We start from the raw sequence: 17,667 nt of genomic DNA, 5'->3' as shown, positions 1-17,667 counted from the left end.
AGAAGAGGGCGCCAGACCTCTTTACAGATGGTTGTGAGCCACCATGTGGTTGCTGGGAATTGAACTCAGGACCTTTGGAAGAGCAGGCAATGCTCTTAACCACTGAGCCATCTCTCCAGCCCTTTATTTTTATTTTTTAATAAATATTTGCTACATATCTGTATCTTCAAAGATAAATCAATTGTCCTGAGTTATCAAGAAATTAAAATTTATAACGTTTTTGTAAGCAAAAAGTATTTATTATACAGCACTTAATTCTAAAGTTGTCTTAAGATCTCAAATCTGACACACCATTGGCAAGTTTTAAACAGTGTGTCAATCAAGACACAATCTCAACATATGCCTGTCCTATAACATCAAAATCTCAATATAATACATGCTTATAATATCTATCTATTCCTCGTCACCTTCCTCACTGCTATTCTCTCCTGTTTCCACCTCTAAAGTAAGCCCTGCCTACAGAATTGTAAGTGGTTCTCTACCAGCGGTGTCTCTGCTCCTATCGGATTATCCACTAAAATTCTGGTTGTTGCTGGGCATGATGGTGCAGGCCTTTAATACTAGTACTTGGGAGACAGAGGCAGGTGCATCCTGAGTTCCAAAGCTAGCCTGGTCTACAGAGTGAGTCTAGAAAAACCAGGGCTACACAGAGAGACCCTGTCTCAAAACTCACCCCCCTCCCCAATTTTTCTGTTGTCTTAGCAAAGGGGTGCTAAATGCTATTGAGTGTAAGGGTGCAGATATGCCACTAAACATCCCACCCAGGTCAGACCCCTATAACAAGATTATCCAAGCCCAGTGCTGGTGGTGCTAAGAGTCTTCTCAACTCCTGTAAAGAACGCGCTCCCACCTTGTAACTAATATCCCTTCCACCCTAATGATGAACAGATTTTGTTAAATGGTAAATAACTATTTAAAAGAATTAACCAGTTACCATCGGCACTAAAAAATAATAGTTAACTTTAAGCAATAAAATAATTTCAGGACGATTAAAGCATAAAATCACCCCAAAATAACAGAAATTAGCATATAGAAAAGGCCTTTCAAAACTGTGGGCCAAGTACCCAAGGGTTCAAACCAATTGTGTATTAAATTTGATGTGCACCGATCACAAAGCATAGTATAACAACCATAAACGTTAGCATTTACACTGTGGTCAGTGCTACAACCTACCCAGAGATGAGGTGACGTGTGAATACATCAAATACAACATCATATTGTACAAGACTCGAACTTCCAGAACTTTAGTTTTGAAGGGAGTCCTGAGATTAGGAGGGATGACTGGATACCATTTACTCCCCCTTGAATCTGCTCTGCCTGTTGTTATTGTTATAATTATTTTAAGGACTAGGAACTCAACAACCCATGACCTCATGCCTGCAAGGCAATCATGGTACCACTGAGCGTATTCCCAGCCTTGATCATTTAATCTATTAGTGTTGTTTTGAAACAACTAAGTAATCTCTTTTGCTCATTTTTCTGGCCTATAATAAAATTTAATGGTATAAAAACACTTAGGAATAGCAAAGTGTTGTGAAAATGTTTGTGAAAATGTAAAAAATGAAGAGTTCTACTTATTTCTTTATCATAGTCATGTATTTGGACAGGCTAAATTAAGTTTTATTTATGGCATAATTTTGCAATAACCTCTCATATCTTTTATAAACAGCAGTGCATACATACATACTACAAAACTGAAAGTCAATTGGGCTTTTTTTCTCAAACAAATTCTGGTTGTAAAATACCTATGTATTATACAAGGGAGCCCAGTTCAAAACAAAACAATAAAATATTCTTACAAGGTAGAAAAATTTTCAATTCATTCACACATTTACATTCTATGTATTTTCTCATGGTCAACAAACTGACTCAAATGGTTTAAGTTATCCCACCATTTAAAGAGAAAAGTGTCTGCAATAATTTTAAACCATGGAGTTAACTTAATTTCACCACTGGCTGCTTTCTTCATCATTTCTTTGAGTTCTTCCTTTGATACATAGCAATAGCTTTTAATCTCATTGGGATCTGGATTCAATGTTACATTCTTCCTCAGAAACAAGATATAATCAATTTCATGTTCACCCCATATACCATCAGATTGGACCTTGTAGTAAATTCGTGTTAGATAATGCATTTCCTTTGGATCAACCTCTTCTAAGGGGATACCCAGTTCCACTTTCAAGCGCCTCTGTGCAGCTCGTTTTACACCGATGGCACTGTTTTCTTCAAGCTCATCTGAATTACTTAATGGGTGACTACAGCAACTATTGGTGAAACAACCTGGAAAGGTAATTTTAGCATCTGATCTCTGCTGTAACAAGAGCTTATTTTCAGTATTAAATAAGAAGACACTAAAAGCTCGAGGTAACAATCCTTTGTCAACGTTTTCATTCAGGTGACAATTTTTCTTGGTGTCAGCCCCAATTTTATTGTCATTTTCATCAATAAGAATACACGTCTCTGCCAGAAGTTGAACCTGTTGTTCATCGAGATGGCTGGTATTTATTTCAGGCACTGTGAGAGAATGTCTGATCTGACCTAGAACACAGAGACTCCAGCTAGAACGCTATGTGACCTTGTATCAGTGAGGCATTCTCATCTTGCTTCCTCTACTTCCGATGACAACTTCAGATTGAGCCTTTCCTCTTCCCAGAATTCTCCGAGTCTGGCCACACCACCTAAACTTCCTGCCTGACTACTGGCCAATCAGTGATTTAGCAAACCAATGCACGTGACAAATATTTACAGGGTAGAAGAGCATTGTCCCACAGTATTAAGATTCAATGGTGTTACCTGAAAGCAAATGACAAAGGATTAAAAATGTTTATTAATTGTGGTATGAATCATAACCAATACTATAAAATTTTATTTATTTATGAAAACATCTCTTTTTTTCTCCCTCTCTCTGTGTATGTGTTTCTAATTCTCATATTCTATACAAAAATTTCATTTGAAAACCATCATCATTTCAAACACATTAGTTATTTTGGTAAAAGTGTGTAAAACTAAAAGTCACATTAGTGGAAATCTAAATAAAGTATACAAAAGTGACTTTGAGATTCTTATCACACTGTAATTTGCCCATTTGGTAGCTTAGGGTTGCCAGAAAAAGTGAAAGAACAAAAATAAATATAGACTATGATTTTAGAATTAATATTTTGTTGTGATTTTTTTAGTTATGATAATTTTGTTTGTTAAATTGTTATCATGAAAAGCATTATAGATGCAAAACCCAACCCCTGACTAGGGGCTCAAAAATGCGTTCTTGTGAATACTAGAGCAAGAGGACAGAGAACATCATATCACGTGAAGTTTAAGTAGTTATGCTATTTTTAATTTCATTGATATACGATTAATAAAAACTCAGAGTCAGAAATTGGGGTCCAACCTGAAGATTCAAAAAGCAAAACAGCCAACCACTGGTTCTTACCTCGACCTCAGTTTGAAATGTTGATCCTGCCTCCTGGAATCTCAGAAGGAGACTGTATTTTAGAGCTATCTTCCCCCATTTTATATTTCTCTCTAGGGCTAGGATTAAAGGTGTGCACCACCGTCAATAAAAGTATGCACCAACCAATTCCTATGGCAACTAGTGTGGCTACTGGGATTAAAGGTGTGTGTTACCATAATCTGGTCTGTAAGGTTGAGCAGTGGGACTGTTTTACTTTCAAATCTTCAGGCAGTCTTTATTTATTAAAATACAATTAAAATGCACTACATTTCATAGTTTAAAAAAGTAATCATTAAACTATAATGTGACAAATATATTGCCAGAATACACAAAAATGCCAGTGTCCAAAGCCATGGTTAACAGAAATAAAAAACCAGAAATTTAATAATGTTTAAGTAAGTGAACGCTTAGAATATGAAAAGTTCAGAATTTATAGAAATGACTTTATAAAAGTAAATATTACCCTGAATTTTTTTATGCCAATTCCCACATCATATAGGAGGTCCCTAGCCTCTGTGTATATTTTGTTTAATCTCTAATACCATAGTTCTTTTAATTGCACTCCACATCAAAAGCAATTATTTGCTCTTCAGCCATTAGGAAGCTTCCCCACTGTTGTACGTGGAGCGGTGGGCTGCGTTCCACCACCCGGCTAGCTTTACACCCGAAATAATTACACGGAAACTGTATTCTTTTAAACACTGCTTGGTCCATTAGTTCTAGTCTCTTATTGGCTAACTCTTACATCTTGATTAACCCATATTTAGTATTCTGTGTAGCACTCACGAGCTGGCTTACCAGGAAAGATCTTAACCTGCGTCTGTCTGGAGTGGGAGAATCATGGTGACAGCTTGACTCGGCTTCTTTCTCCCAGCATTCTGTTCTGTTTACTCAGCCTACCTAATTTTCTGTCCTATTAAAGGGCCAAGGCAGTTTCTTTATTTAACCAATGAAATCAACACAAAACAGAAGACTCCCACATCACCATACCTCTGTCATATTGTCCCGTCTGTCTAATCTCTAATTCCCCACAAGTTCACCAATGCTGTCATTAACATGTAATGTTAGTGGTCTCTCTTATGCAGTTCTTCAAGGCAGTTCTTCAGACAAACAAGTACAACATCTTACATTCTGTTTCCCTTTATAATTTGCTGCCATGGTCAATGTATCTCATTACACAAGTTTGATATTCAGATGCAAGATCTGGCCATATGTTCACAGATAAAACGATTGCTAACCTATCTTAAGCTCACCCACTCTTCTTTAGGATGAGCAGAAATTCAGAATATTATAAGGGAATATTTTAAAGACTTGTACTTCATTAAGCAGGAAGTATTTTTTTAATTTGTGAAGCATGAGATGGGGATTTTGATTGGGATTGTATCAAGTCCTAAAGTTCATATGGAACCACACACACACACACACACAAAAACCCAGATAGCCAAAACAATCTCAAGCAAATAAACAATGCTAGAGAGATTGCCATTCCAGATCTTAAGATATACTGCAGAAATATAATAATAAAAACAACATGTTGCTGGCAGAAAGCAGGCATGTAGAACAATAAATAAAATCACACTCAAACCTCAGCACAGGTAAACTAAGTCAATTAACGCTTAACAATGATACAAAAAGCATAAGCTGGAGAAAATAATCTTCAACAAATGGTGCTGAGAACCTGGATGTCCACATGAGGAAGAATAAATTAGACCCAATATCTATCACCTTGCACACACACACACACACACACACACACACACACACACACACACCAGAAAACTAAATTCAAATGGATCAAAGATTTATAGCTGGAACACCGAAACGGCTACAAAACAAGGCAGAACCCTCCATGTAACACCCAATTCTGTGTTACCCCCTCGGTACAGTTCACTCACCACTATACCGTCCGCAAGTCGGGCAAGGGCCTGGAGATTGAAAGAACACACAAAGAGACCTGGGTCATTCGAAAGGAGATCAGCTGAATGCCATTTATTCAACCTTGGGGAAATACTTATATACCTCACTGCTGCACAAGGATTTCCGCCCAAGCAGGTGGGAAATTACCACACCAAAGATGGAGTCAACAATGCCCTACAGCTAATCACCAGGCGGGGCAGAGGGAGCACAGGAACAGAATGTTTTAGCTGGCTGACCAGAAACTGTCCTCAAGATGAACCCCAAGAACAAGGGTAGACTCGGGGTCCTACACCTCCCTACTATCGGAGTATGGAAGGACTCTGAATGGACTCCATTTGTTCAAGAATAAAAGCAACAATGGAGAAGTGGAACTCCACAAATATAAACAGCATCTGCGCAGCTGAAGAAACCCGCTGAAGAGGAAGTGGAGTGAATGTGGGAGAACCTTTGTTAGTTTACAACTGACAGAGACTAAGTACCCGAAATGGACAAAGAATTCAAAAAACCAAATAATTAAAACAACGACAACAAAATGACCCATTCAAAACTGGGCCAGGGACCTGAACAGAGAGTTCTCAAAGGAATTAAAAACTAGCCAAGCAATATGTTCATTGCCCCTAACAATTAGGGACAGCCAAATCAAAATGACTTTCAGATTTCCTTATTCCCTGGTCAGCGTGGCGAAGATCAATAAAATAACCAACAGCACATCCTGGTGGGGTGTGGTGAGATGGGATGCCCATTCACTGCTGCTGGTGTTGCAAAGTGGCACAGGAAATATGGAAACCAATGTGAAGAGATTTAGTCAAACTCAAAATCCGTCTGCTCTGACCAAGCTATACCACTCCCCAGCATGTGCCCTAAGGACTGGATCTCATAACCCACAGGGACTTCCTCATTCCACCATGTCCATTGCTGCTCTATTCACAAAAGTAGGACATGGAAACAACCATAATGCCTTCCGGCTGATGGACAGGGAAGGAGAATGTGGGAGATATACAACGGAATACTCTTCAGCTGTAAAGCAAAATGATGTCACAAGCAAACGTCTCATGTTCTCCCATTGGCGGCTCCTAACTCCAAATCTTCAGATGCAGGTACATATACTGGGTAACTGCAGAAACCAGGAAACTGAAAAGGGGACCCTGTGAAGATAGGGAGTGGGGAGCAACAGAGAGGGGACTAACAAGACACAAATGATCTGGTCAGGGAAATAGGAAAACGGGGCTCAGTAAGAAAGGAGACAAACACAGAAGAAGGATAGAGGGGAGACCAGCAGGGCAACACATGGAGGAAGGGGGCTTGTGGCGACGTAAATGAATGCAGACAGATTATAAAAATATATACAGCTTTAATAAGGAAATAGACTTACAGGACCACAGGTTCCCGCGGAGAACAGGAAAAGCAGAGAAAAAAAGGGATGCTGGGATCACAGGCAGATTTATCAGTAAACATTAGCCCAAGGCGAACACGCCGCCAATGGGTGGGGCTATATCCCTACAGGGGCTCTTTATGATGGAGCAGCAAATACAAAGAAGGAGGGAGGAGGATACCAAGAATGTCTGTAAAAGTCCTAAGGAATCATGCTATTTATCTGAAAAACACTATGATGTATGATTATATTATATCCACAGACACTAATTCCATGCATAAATAAGCATATGTTGCTTTAATGAAATTTTCTCACTTTTGCTGACCTTGCTCCCTCCAAGAGCCAAAGACCATCTAACAAAAACCCCAATATCAGACATAAGAAGCCCACTTTGAGCTGTTGGTCAGGGCTGTCCAAGGAATTACCAAACTAGACACCCTATTTATTTGGTCTTTGGTTGCCACCTAGAGGTAGAATTTGAGTCCGTATTGCTGAACATACCATGTACTTCAGAAATAGTGTCTAGAATTGCCGGAGTTAGTTCTGACCTGAAGGCCTCCTTGCTGAGGACTAGCTTTCAAGGGAATAGAATGTGCCACACCAACCTCTAAAGGAGGGACACAACCAGAGTCCTGCCCAGCTGTGATGCCTGTGATATCCAGCCTGGAACAATATTCAGATGTATGCATAAGTTGCAAATATATCCTGGAGGTAACCGAAGGGCTCTCTAACAGACTGAGTGTAGCAAACACAGGCCCAAATGTGGCGAACATAGGGCTGCCAGGTCTTGTCCTTTGCTCCTTTTCACTCTCCCCCTTACTAAAGTCCACTAGGTCACATTCCTAGGGCTAGTTCTCAAGTTGTATTCCTGTGTTTGGCCACTGACTCATGCCAGAGACAACACACCAAGGTCCAACAACCAAAATTCATTACATGGCTAATATGTCCAATCAGGACTTCTCAGCTTACTCTAGCACAGACTCCCCTTTTCTTCTATTTAAAAATCCACTCCTGTAGAAATACCTGCTTATCTCGACTGTGCTTGCTGCTGCTGCTGCTGCTGCTGCTGCTGCTGCTGCTTACCGCCACCCCTTGCAGCCCCCCCCCCTCCCCGCTTATCCCTCTGGTGGAATAAATCTCCTTTGTGCCTAGAACTTGGTGCCTGGGTGTGTCCTGTACTGAATCCAAGTGGGCCTTCCTCCCTTACAGTAACCAAGAACTCTCTACTTAGAATTAAAACTCATTCATTAAGAGGGAAACCTCGTCTGGTACTGGAAACCTTGCCAAGTACCCAGGGATAATGAAGTTACGGATCTTGAAGCTGAGTCACCAGCCATCATTTACAAAACGTGCATAATCCCTTGCTACATTATGAACATTTTCTCTATGCCCACAGATAAGTGCAGTCTTCAACCCTCATCAGGGAAACTTGTCTCTGCAAGAATCTCCGAGAATTTAATAAACAGCAGAGAGGCAAGCTGTTGCGAGACTCCAAGGCGGTTTAGCACAACAGCACTCAGCAGCTGCTGTTGGTTCCAGCTCTGTGAGTCTGACCCCAAACTGTTTGTATTGGGTACACTTAAACATAGCACAATCTGGTCTTGTGCACAATCCCATGTGCACACCAAAGCATATCTAAAACCCTTTAGAAACAAGGTAAGTTAAATACAGGTCAGATGTGGTTACATCAAACTCTTTGCAAAGCACATTTGACACCTTCCAGAAAGCCAGGTTTTGTAGCTTGATTGAGAAAAACAGGGCCATGGGAATGGGTCAGTAGAAGACTGCAGTGCCAGAAAGTCTTTGGCCACACAAATTGTGCAATGGTCACCAGGTGCAGCCTTCTGGGCAGGCAGAAAACAGGGTTTACTCTCCTTCCTTTGAAGGATCAATCCTGTGTGATTAACATTTCAGGTTTCCCTAGTTCATGTCTTCCAGCCTTCTACAGGAAGCCATTACAGAAACCCATAGCCAATCAAAATGCAGAATTGTGGAGTTCAGGCTCAATGGATACATCTATAAAATACTCCTGCTCCTGAGGTTCAGGGAACGTTTAGGAACATGGGGCAGAAAGATGGTAAGAGCCTGAAAATCAAGGAGCTGGCTTTGAGATTATCTCCTAGTAATGTCAGAAGCGACAGTCATGAAGCCTCACCAACATGGCTGTCTAATTATGAGTTGAACAAGGATGACAACAATACACATCCAAAGCAGCAGCATTGGCAGGAAACCAAGAGGCCTCTATCCTACACAACAAACTATTCACAAGCAAGGAATGCTGGGAGTGGGAGCAATAATCTTCTCTAGAGAAGAAGGAACCAATTGATCATCCAATATCAAAAGGTCGGTCATAAAAATATACACACTCATGATACTGTAATAGGGATTTGCTTATTAGTAATTAATTATAATACAATTATAATATATTTAGATTATATTAATATTATATGTAACATATAATTAAGAATATATATGTATGTGGTCTGGAAACTACAATGAATGAAAAATGAGGCCAGGAATTTGTAGAGAGCAAGGCAAAGTAAATGGGATTGATTGACTAGTCTGACTCCATCTTAAGAATGGAAACCATTTTGTTATAAATTCAGAACAAGTTCATTTCTGGTTGCTGCAAGATTCAAGTTGACAGTGTTTTAACTTGTTTCTGAATTTGACTTGCATCCCATCTTATGGAGTTTGACTCATATCTTGAATATTCCCTGATAAGATAAAATGTTCTTCCCCTTAAAATGTGCCCAAGAATGCCAGAATGCACCACCCCTGGGCTCCATATAGGGCCCACAGCCCTGGTATCCAGGGGCATCCAGGCTGCTCCTAGGTACCCCAGGGTAGAAAACACTTACCACCCACTAAACTTGTTAAGCCTTCCCAACAACCCTAGACTGTATCCCCATCCCTGGTTTCCATATCCTAGCCTACTTCATTGGATGAATTCTTTGGTTTTCCTAGAGACTAGGCAGGATCTAAGAACCCCAAAGGCTAGGCTGGACCTAGAGATCCTACTCCTGGCAGCTCTACTGGAGGCCAAGCTGGTCCTAGGGACCCAAGTTCCCCTCCCCAATGATCCATATCCTGGCCTACAACTTTGGAAGAAGACTTTCAGTTTACCAGAGGTCAGGAAGGATTGAGGGACCCCAAGCCCCCAAAACCTCAGAAGGGACACCCTATTAGTCTAAAGACTTACTAGTCACCAGAACATGTGACCATTTAAGCCAGAAGACCAGAGATGAAAGAGAAACCAAGGGACAAAGCACCCATCCAACAAAGACAAATACAGGAATGAACACCTAGACCTATAATCATCCCAAAACCAGATGCCTAAGCACCGCTATAAAAAACATAATAACAGAAAGGCAACATGGTACTTCCAGAGCATGGCTATCCTATGACAGCAAGACCTGAACTTCCCAACACAGCTGAACCATAAGAAATGACCTTACAGATGACACCTTAGAGATGACTTTACAAAGATGATAGCAGCCTTTAAAGGGGAAATGAAAAACTGCTTTAAAGAAATGGAGAAATAGACAAACAAAAAATTAGAAGAAATCAATAAATCCACTAACAAATGCCAAACCAAGAAGAAAAAGAACAATCAAACAGGTGAAGAAAACAGTTTAAGACCTGAAAATTGAAGTAGAAGCAATAAAGAAAACACAAACCAAGAGAATTCTATGGTGTAGGAAATCCTTCTGTATTTGTCTTGCTTTCATTGGTTATTAAAGAAACTGTTTTGGCCTAGTTTATAGGGCAGATCTCAGGTAGGTGGGGAAGAGAGAACAGAATTCTGGGAAGAAGGGCAGAGTGGCAGACACATAGGTTAGAATCTTGCTGGTAAGCCACGACCTCGTGGTGACATACAGATTATTAAATATGGGTTGAATCAAGATGTGAGAGTTAGCCAATAAGAGGCTAGAACTAATGGGCCAGGCAGTAATTAAATTAGTACAATTTCTTTGTGGTTATTTCAGGGATTAAGCTAGCTAGGCGGTGGGATGTGGCCCGCTCCTCCTACTACAGAGTGGCACTCCAATGTGGTAATGAACTCCATGTAAAACCTGAGAGGGCTTAAAAAGGAATTCTAGACACAAATATAGAGGTTAGCACAGTTGGCGGTGTGCCATAGCTCCTTTAAGAGAGAATGTCCTGACTCAGCAGCCGTAAAAAAAAAAGTTGTGCTGTTTTAAAACATGGCTTTCTGGGCTCTGCCACCTGTGCAAACTTTGGTTGTGGAGCATTTGTGGGCTCAGATGTTTGTGTGCCCACTTGGAGTTGGGAACAAAGTACCTGAGACCATGCCTGTGATCAGTGCTCCCTGCCTGGGCAGGTAGCGGGATCAGGTTTACTAGGCGTGCACAAGCAGGAGAGTATGGTGGATTTCTGCCGCCATACACAGAGATGTTTCCAGGCTGCACAGTACTCTGTGTGGCAGATTTGGCTGTAACTCAGATCAAAAGAGTTTATGTGCTGCATGCTCATTCTCAGAGTTAAAATGCTAAGTACGGCTCCTACCTGGTGGCCCCAGAGGTAGCAGAAATGGTACATCCTCCATTTTGAAATTGGAGAGAGGTGGAACTAACATCCAGAGCAGCTACAATCAAGACACTTAGCATTTTAAAAGCTCTTCAAGACAATAGAGAATTAAAATAATACAATAGGACATATTCAGACATAAAAGACCTCTAAATGGATCACAATGTTGGATAAATGTACGATGGCTTGGGAGAGAGAAGAAAAAGAGTATAGAGTCATAAAATTAAGTTAATGCTAAAAAAGGGTAAAGTCTTTAAAGAGACAGAGTACAGATAGTCATTGATTTTAAAAATAAAGAAAAATAAGCCAAGTAAAATGGAAAATTCACAGAGAGTCTGGATTCTATGTATTATTGTGTTTTCTTTGATTTTTTTTTTTGACTGTGAAGGAGCTCAGTACAGAGAGACATTTCATTGTATGGGCTAAGCTAAACCAGCACGTATAAAGGCATAATGACTTCAGAATTTGGGTCTAAGGATATGATGCTTTGGAAAAGAGGTTCTTCTTTTGTTTCACAGAAGATGAGAACCTGTGAATTGCTTCTAGACCAATATGGTTTGATAAACCACACCCTCCTGAAAGGTTGCTGTGAACACTCTCAAAAAATTACTTCATCCACTGCTGACTGAGATGAACCTAGCACACAGAACACACCATAAAAGACCTGATTAACAGTGTCCCCATACAGCATGTTGGAGAGAAAAAACTATGCCCATATTCCCAAGTATTGTTTATAAATGTTCTTTTACATTTAAAGAGGGATATGATATAGATATGAATAATTTACATTGGTATATATCTTGAGTTATTGATACAAGTTTAAAGTAAATTTTATTATATGTATATGTATTTCTGATCTTGATTAAGGTATTGTGATTGTATAGTTCATTTAAAAAAATGTAATGTATAATTAGAAAATACAGGTTGTTAATGGATAATCATCTATAATAATCAAGTTTGTCGTCATGTTAGTTAGATTTTCTAAATGTGCATAGATATATTTCAGATAGACATTCTTCATATCTTTCAAAGACTACAGAATATGACATTTAAAATGTTTTAATAACTTAGGGTTTTTCATGACAATGAGACACGTCTGCTCCTGGCAGCACAAGCTACTTCAAGAGGAAGATGCTCCTTATAGAGTTTGATAGCCATTTGGGCAAGAAACTGTTCTTGCCTGGACTGATGCATGAACTGGACATGTAGTACCCACAGAGACATGACTGCTGAGCTTGCCAAAAGGTGAGATGATCCTTCGGGGCTTCTACTTCATGAAAGAGTCTGTAGTAGGGGCTGTGCGCCTCTTCCCACAGCCCGGCTCATGGCTGCCTAGCTAGCTTATGCCCCGAAATAACAACACATAAACTGTATTCTTTTAAACACTGCTTGACCCATTTCTATTCATGTGTGTAGCACCCCAAGGAGTGCTTACCGGGAAGATTCTAGCCTATGTCCATCCTGGGTCGGAGCTTCATCGCGTCTGCCTCAGAGAGCAGAGCTATGGCGTCTGTCTCTGAGAGGAGCTGCCCTGCATCTGAGCTCACTTCCTCTTCCTCCCAGCATTCTGTTCTGTTTACTCCACCCACCTATGTTCTAACCTGGGCCAAGCAGTTCCTTTATTATTTAACCAATGACCTTCCTCCATCAAGAGTCTGAGAGACATTCTGTAGGACACAGAAAAAAGTGACTGAACTGTCTTTAAAATTTTCTGCTTCACGGAAATGTCTGCTAGATACTATGGGCCTGTAGGCTGAAGATGGATGACCCAACGGTACAGAAGAACTTTGGGTGACTGTACAGGAAGCAAGATGTCTCTGTCATTTCTAGAGTTTTGGAAGCGGTTTATTTCTCATTTACATAAGTAATATTATATTCTTCTGGAGTCTTTGATAGAGTTGAAGACTATATAGATAGTTATAGTTATAATTTTCCTTTGTTATGATAAAAGATAAAATAGATCTAAATATTGTAATTGTAATTCTTGCTTGATACTTGTTATATGTAATTTTACTATGTTAAAGCCTTCCTATTTGTTTAAACAGAAAAGGGGAAATGGTGTAGGAGGTCCTTCTATATTTGTGTTGCTTTCATTGGTTATTAAAGAAACTGCCTTGGCCTAGTTGATAGGGCGTATCTCAGGTAGGTGGGGAAGACAGAACAGACTTCTGGGAAGAAGGGCAGAGTGGCAGACACCATGAATCTCTAGCCTGAGATGGACATAGGTTAGAATCTTGCCAGTAAGTCATGACCTCGTGGTGACATGCAGATTATTAGAAATGGGTTGAATGAAGATGTAAGAGTTAGTCAATAAGAGGCTAGAACGAATGGGACAGGCAGTACAGTTTCTGTGTGATTATTTCAGGTGTAAGCTAGCAGGGTGGCTGGAACAAAGGGGCCCCACTCCCTACTACAATCTAGAAATGGAAAAACCAAATAAGTGAACAGGAACTATAGATGTAAGCATCACTAAAAGAATACAAGAGATGGAAAAGAGAATCTCAGGTGTTAAAGATACAATAAAAGAAATAGATTCAACAGTCAAAGAAAATGTTAAATCTAATGATTCCTGAAACAAAACAGGCAGGAAATCTGTTTTGACAAGACCAATCCTAAGAATAATAGGAGTAGAAGAAGGAGAAGAATCCCAGAAAATATATTCAACAGAATCATAAAAGAAAATTTTCCTAACCTAAAGAAAGACATGGCAACTTTTATAAAGGAAAATCTTCAATTGGGTAGCTTACAGTTTTGGAGGTTTAGTCCATTTTCATAATGGCAGGACGTGGTGGCACACAGGCAGACATGGTGCTGAAGAAGGAGCTGAGAATGTAGAAGAAGCTACATCTTCATCCTTCAGGCACTTTGAATTGGCCTGAAATACTGGGTATGACTTGAACATATATGAGATCTTAAAATCCACTCCTACAGGGAAACTCTTCCTCCAACAATGCCACGCCTCCTAATAGTACCACTCCTTATAGCTTATGGGAGCCAATTACATTCAAGTCACCTCACCTATTCTTGTCAATATATAGGTTATCCAAACAAAAACTAAACAGAGAAATGCTGGAGGTAACTGACATTATAAAGCATATAGATCTGACAGATATTTACAGAACATTTCACTCAAAAACAAAAGAATATATCCTCCTCTCAGCAGCCCATGAAAATTTCTACAATATTGTCCACATACTCAGACACCAGCCAATTCTCAACAAACACAAGGAAGTTGAAATAACACTCTGCAACCTACCTGACCAAATTGGCTTAAAACAACTACAGAAAACTTATAAGTTCATGGAAACTGAACAACTCACTACTGAATGAAAAACAGCCCAAGACAGAAATTATTAAAGATATTAATGAAAATAAATGAAAATGCAACATACTCAATCTTACAGGACACAGTGAAGGTGGTTCTAAGGAGCAAGGTAACAGCACTAAGAGACTACACTAAAAAACATATCATAAGAGTAACTTAATAACACACCTTGAAAGTCTAGGACAAAGATAAGAAATCATACCCAAATGGAGTAGATGGCAGGAAATAATAAAACAGAGGGATGAAATCAATAAAATGTAAACAACATCAAGAATCAATGAAACTAAGAATGGGTTCTTTGAAACAAATCTGTAAGATTGAGATACCCTTAGTCTTTGAAAGTGTAGACGGAGGGGCGGGCCTGCTTTTCATCCCACCCGACTCCCGCACGGCTAGCTTTACACCCAAAATAACAACACACAAATTGTGTTCTTTTAAGCACTGCCTGGCCCATTAGCTCTAGCCTCTTACTGGCTAACTCTCATATCTTGCTTTAACCCATATCTAGTAAACTGTGTAGCACCACGAGGTGGTGGCTTACCAGGAAGATTCTAGCTTATGTCCATCTTGGGTCGGAGCTTCATCGCGTCTGACCCACTTCCCTTCTTCCCAGCATTCTGTTCTGTCTACTCCACCCACCTAAGGGCTGGCCAATCAAATGGGCCAAGGCAGTTTCTTTATTAACCAATGAAATCAACACAAAAAGAAGACCCTCCCACATCATAAAAGCATCTAAAAGGCAGGGAGAGAACATCCAAATCAATCAAACTAGACATGAAAAATGGGACATAACAGATTCTGAGGAAATTCATAGAATCATAAGGGCATAGTTTAATAGCCCTGTACTCCACTAGTTGAAAGTATAAAAGAAATGGATACTTCTCTTGGTACATTACAAAAGTTAAATTAAGATCAGATAAACAATTTAAACAAGCCTACAATACAGTATAATAGAAGATGCAATTAAAGGTCCACCAACCACAAAAACCTAAAGCTACAGATTCAATGCAAATCTACAGATTCAATGCAAATCTACAGATTCAGTCCAATCCCCATCAAAATTCCAATATGATTCTCCACAGATCTTGAAAGGACAAATTTAAGATACACATGGAAATGGAAACTGTTAAGACAATTTTGAATAATAGAAAAATTGGTGGGAGGTATCACCATTATGATCTCAAATCATGCTACAGAGATATAGTAATAAAAAAACAGATTAGTATTGGCACAAAAACAGGTACATTGGTAACTGGAATGAATGTGAAGAACCAGACATAAATTCACACACCTATGGATACCTGATTTTTATAAAGAACCAGAAAAACACACTGAAAAAGAGACAATATCTTCAATAAATGGTGGTGGTCGAACTGGATGACTCAGACAGAAGAGTGTAAGTAGATTCATATTTATAACCCTCAAATCATCCTCAAATGAATAAAAGAACTCAACATGACACAGGTACACTGACTCTGACAGAGCAGAAAGTGAGAAATAACCTTGAACTCATTGGTACAGGAAAATACTTTTTGAAAACACCCTTGTTAGCACAGGCACTAAGAACAACAATTATTAAATAGGACCTCATGAAATTGAAAAGCTTTTATACGACAAAGGACACTGTATTAGGGTTCTCTAGAGCCACAGAACTTAGGAAGTGAATCTCTATCTCTATCTATCTCTATCTAAGGGAATTTATTGGAATTACTTACAAGCTGCCGTCCAACAATGGCTAGTTATGAATGGAAAGTCCAAGCATCCAATAGTTGTATTGTTCCACAGGCTGGGTGTCTCTGCTAGTCTGCTGGGATCCCAAAGAAGGAATGGATGTGATTACAAGGCAAGGGCAAGCAGGTGAAGAGTAAACTCTTCCTCTTTCTGTTGTCCTTATACAGGCTTCCAGTAGAAGGTGTGACTCAATTAAAGGTATGTCTTCCAGCCTCAAGATCCAGATCAAAGGCCTGTTACCTTTTTGCCTCAAGATACAGATCACAAGTGTGCCCTCCATTTCTGGATTGTACTTCCTTTCAGTTTCATTCAAGTTGATGTTGAGGATAGCCATCACAGACACTACCATAAGACAATGTCGCAGTGTACAGAATGAGAAAACCTTCTTACCAACTCAACATTGGATAGAGGCTTATAGGCAAAATCTGGACATCAAGAAAACAACACAATTATAAACGAAGGTACAGATTTGAACAGAATATTCTCAAAAGAAAAAACTCAAATGGCTGAGAAACACTGAAGAAATGTTCAGCATCCTTAGTCATTGGGGAATTTCAAATCAAAACTCCTTTCACATTTTAATTTACACCAATCAGAATGGCCGTGATAAGTAAAATAAATGATAACTCATTTTGTTGGGGATGTGAAGTAAGAACAACACTCATCCATTGTGGGTGGGGTCAAAACTTGTACAGCCACTCTGTAAGTCAGTGTGGAAATTCCTCAGAAAGATGGGTATCTACCCTAAGATCCAGCTATACCTCTCTTGGGAATGTGCCCAATGAATGTGCCATCCAACCACAGAGACACTTGTTCAGCCTTGTTCATCACCGCTCTATTCATAATAGCAAGAAACTGGAAGCCAACTAGATGCCCCTCAACTGAAGAATGGATAAAGAAAGTGTGGTACATGTACACAGTGTACCATTACTCATCCATTACAAAAATAAGGTCATAAAAATTGTATATAGACAGATAGAATTAGAGAAAAATCATCTTGAGTGAATTAACACAGACCCAGAAACACAAACATGGTATGTGTGTGCTTATATGAGGATATTAGCTGTTAAATCAACAATAATCAAGTAAAAACTTTGTAGCCACAGACACTAGATATAAATTATGGGACTGTGGGGGTGGGTAGATAGATCTTCCTGAAAAGTGAAATAGAATAGTTAGTTATGGGTAGTTGGGTAGGGGGCAGGAATGGGAGGGCTAGGTGTGGAGGGTAAAGGAAGAAGGGTCAAGGAAAGGAATACAGGGTGAGAAACCCAAAATTAAGGGCCATTTAAGGAATAGTATGAAACCTAAGATAGTAGA

General features: G+C 39.6%; 1 protein-coding gene across 1 annotated transcript; it reads right to left on the bottom strand.

The window, feature by feature from the left end:
• Window positions 1-1,831: 1,831 nt before the first annotated feature.
• Window positions 1,832-17,175, bottom strand: LOC130871329 (isopentenyl-diphosphate Delta-isomerase 1-like). The gene is made up of 3 exons (XM_057764678.1): window positions 17,109-17,175; window positions 16,694-16,772; window positions 1,832-2,558 (listed from the first exon to the last, which is right to left on the bottom strand). Exons 1-3 carry the CDS (start codon window positions 17,173-17,175, stop codon window positions 1,832-1,834), a joined length of 873 nt encoding a protein of 290 aa, XP_057620661.1.
• Between the last annotated feature and the right edge of the window lie 492 nt (window positions 17,176-17,667).

This window comes from Chionomys nivalis, chromosome 3 (assembly GCF_950005125.1).
Source record: "Chionomys nivalis chromosome 3, mChiNiv1.1, whole genome shotgun sequence".
NCBI lineage: Eukaryota > Metazoa > Chordata > Mammalia > Rodentia > Cricetidae > Chionomys > Chionomys nivalis.
The sequence above is the reverse complement of the archived record's forward strand: the minus strand, read 5'-3'. Positions and strand labels throughout refer to the sequence as shown.

Excerpts from the sequence above, each read along its gene's own strand:
- LOC130871329 (XM_057764678.1), bottom strand. The coding sequence starts at position 17,175 with ATGAACAAGGCTGAACAAGTGTCTCTGTGGTTGGATGGCACATTCATT. Across the intron at positions 16,773-17,108 it reads TGGGCACATTCCCAAGAGAG|ATTTTGCCTATAAGCCTCTA; the intron begins GTATAGCTGGAT and ends CTTGATGTCCAG. Across the intron at positions 2,559-16,693 it reads CACTGCGACATTGTCTTATG|CTGGAGTCTCTGTGTTCTAG; the intron begins GTAGTGTCTGTG and ends ATAGCGTTCTAG.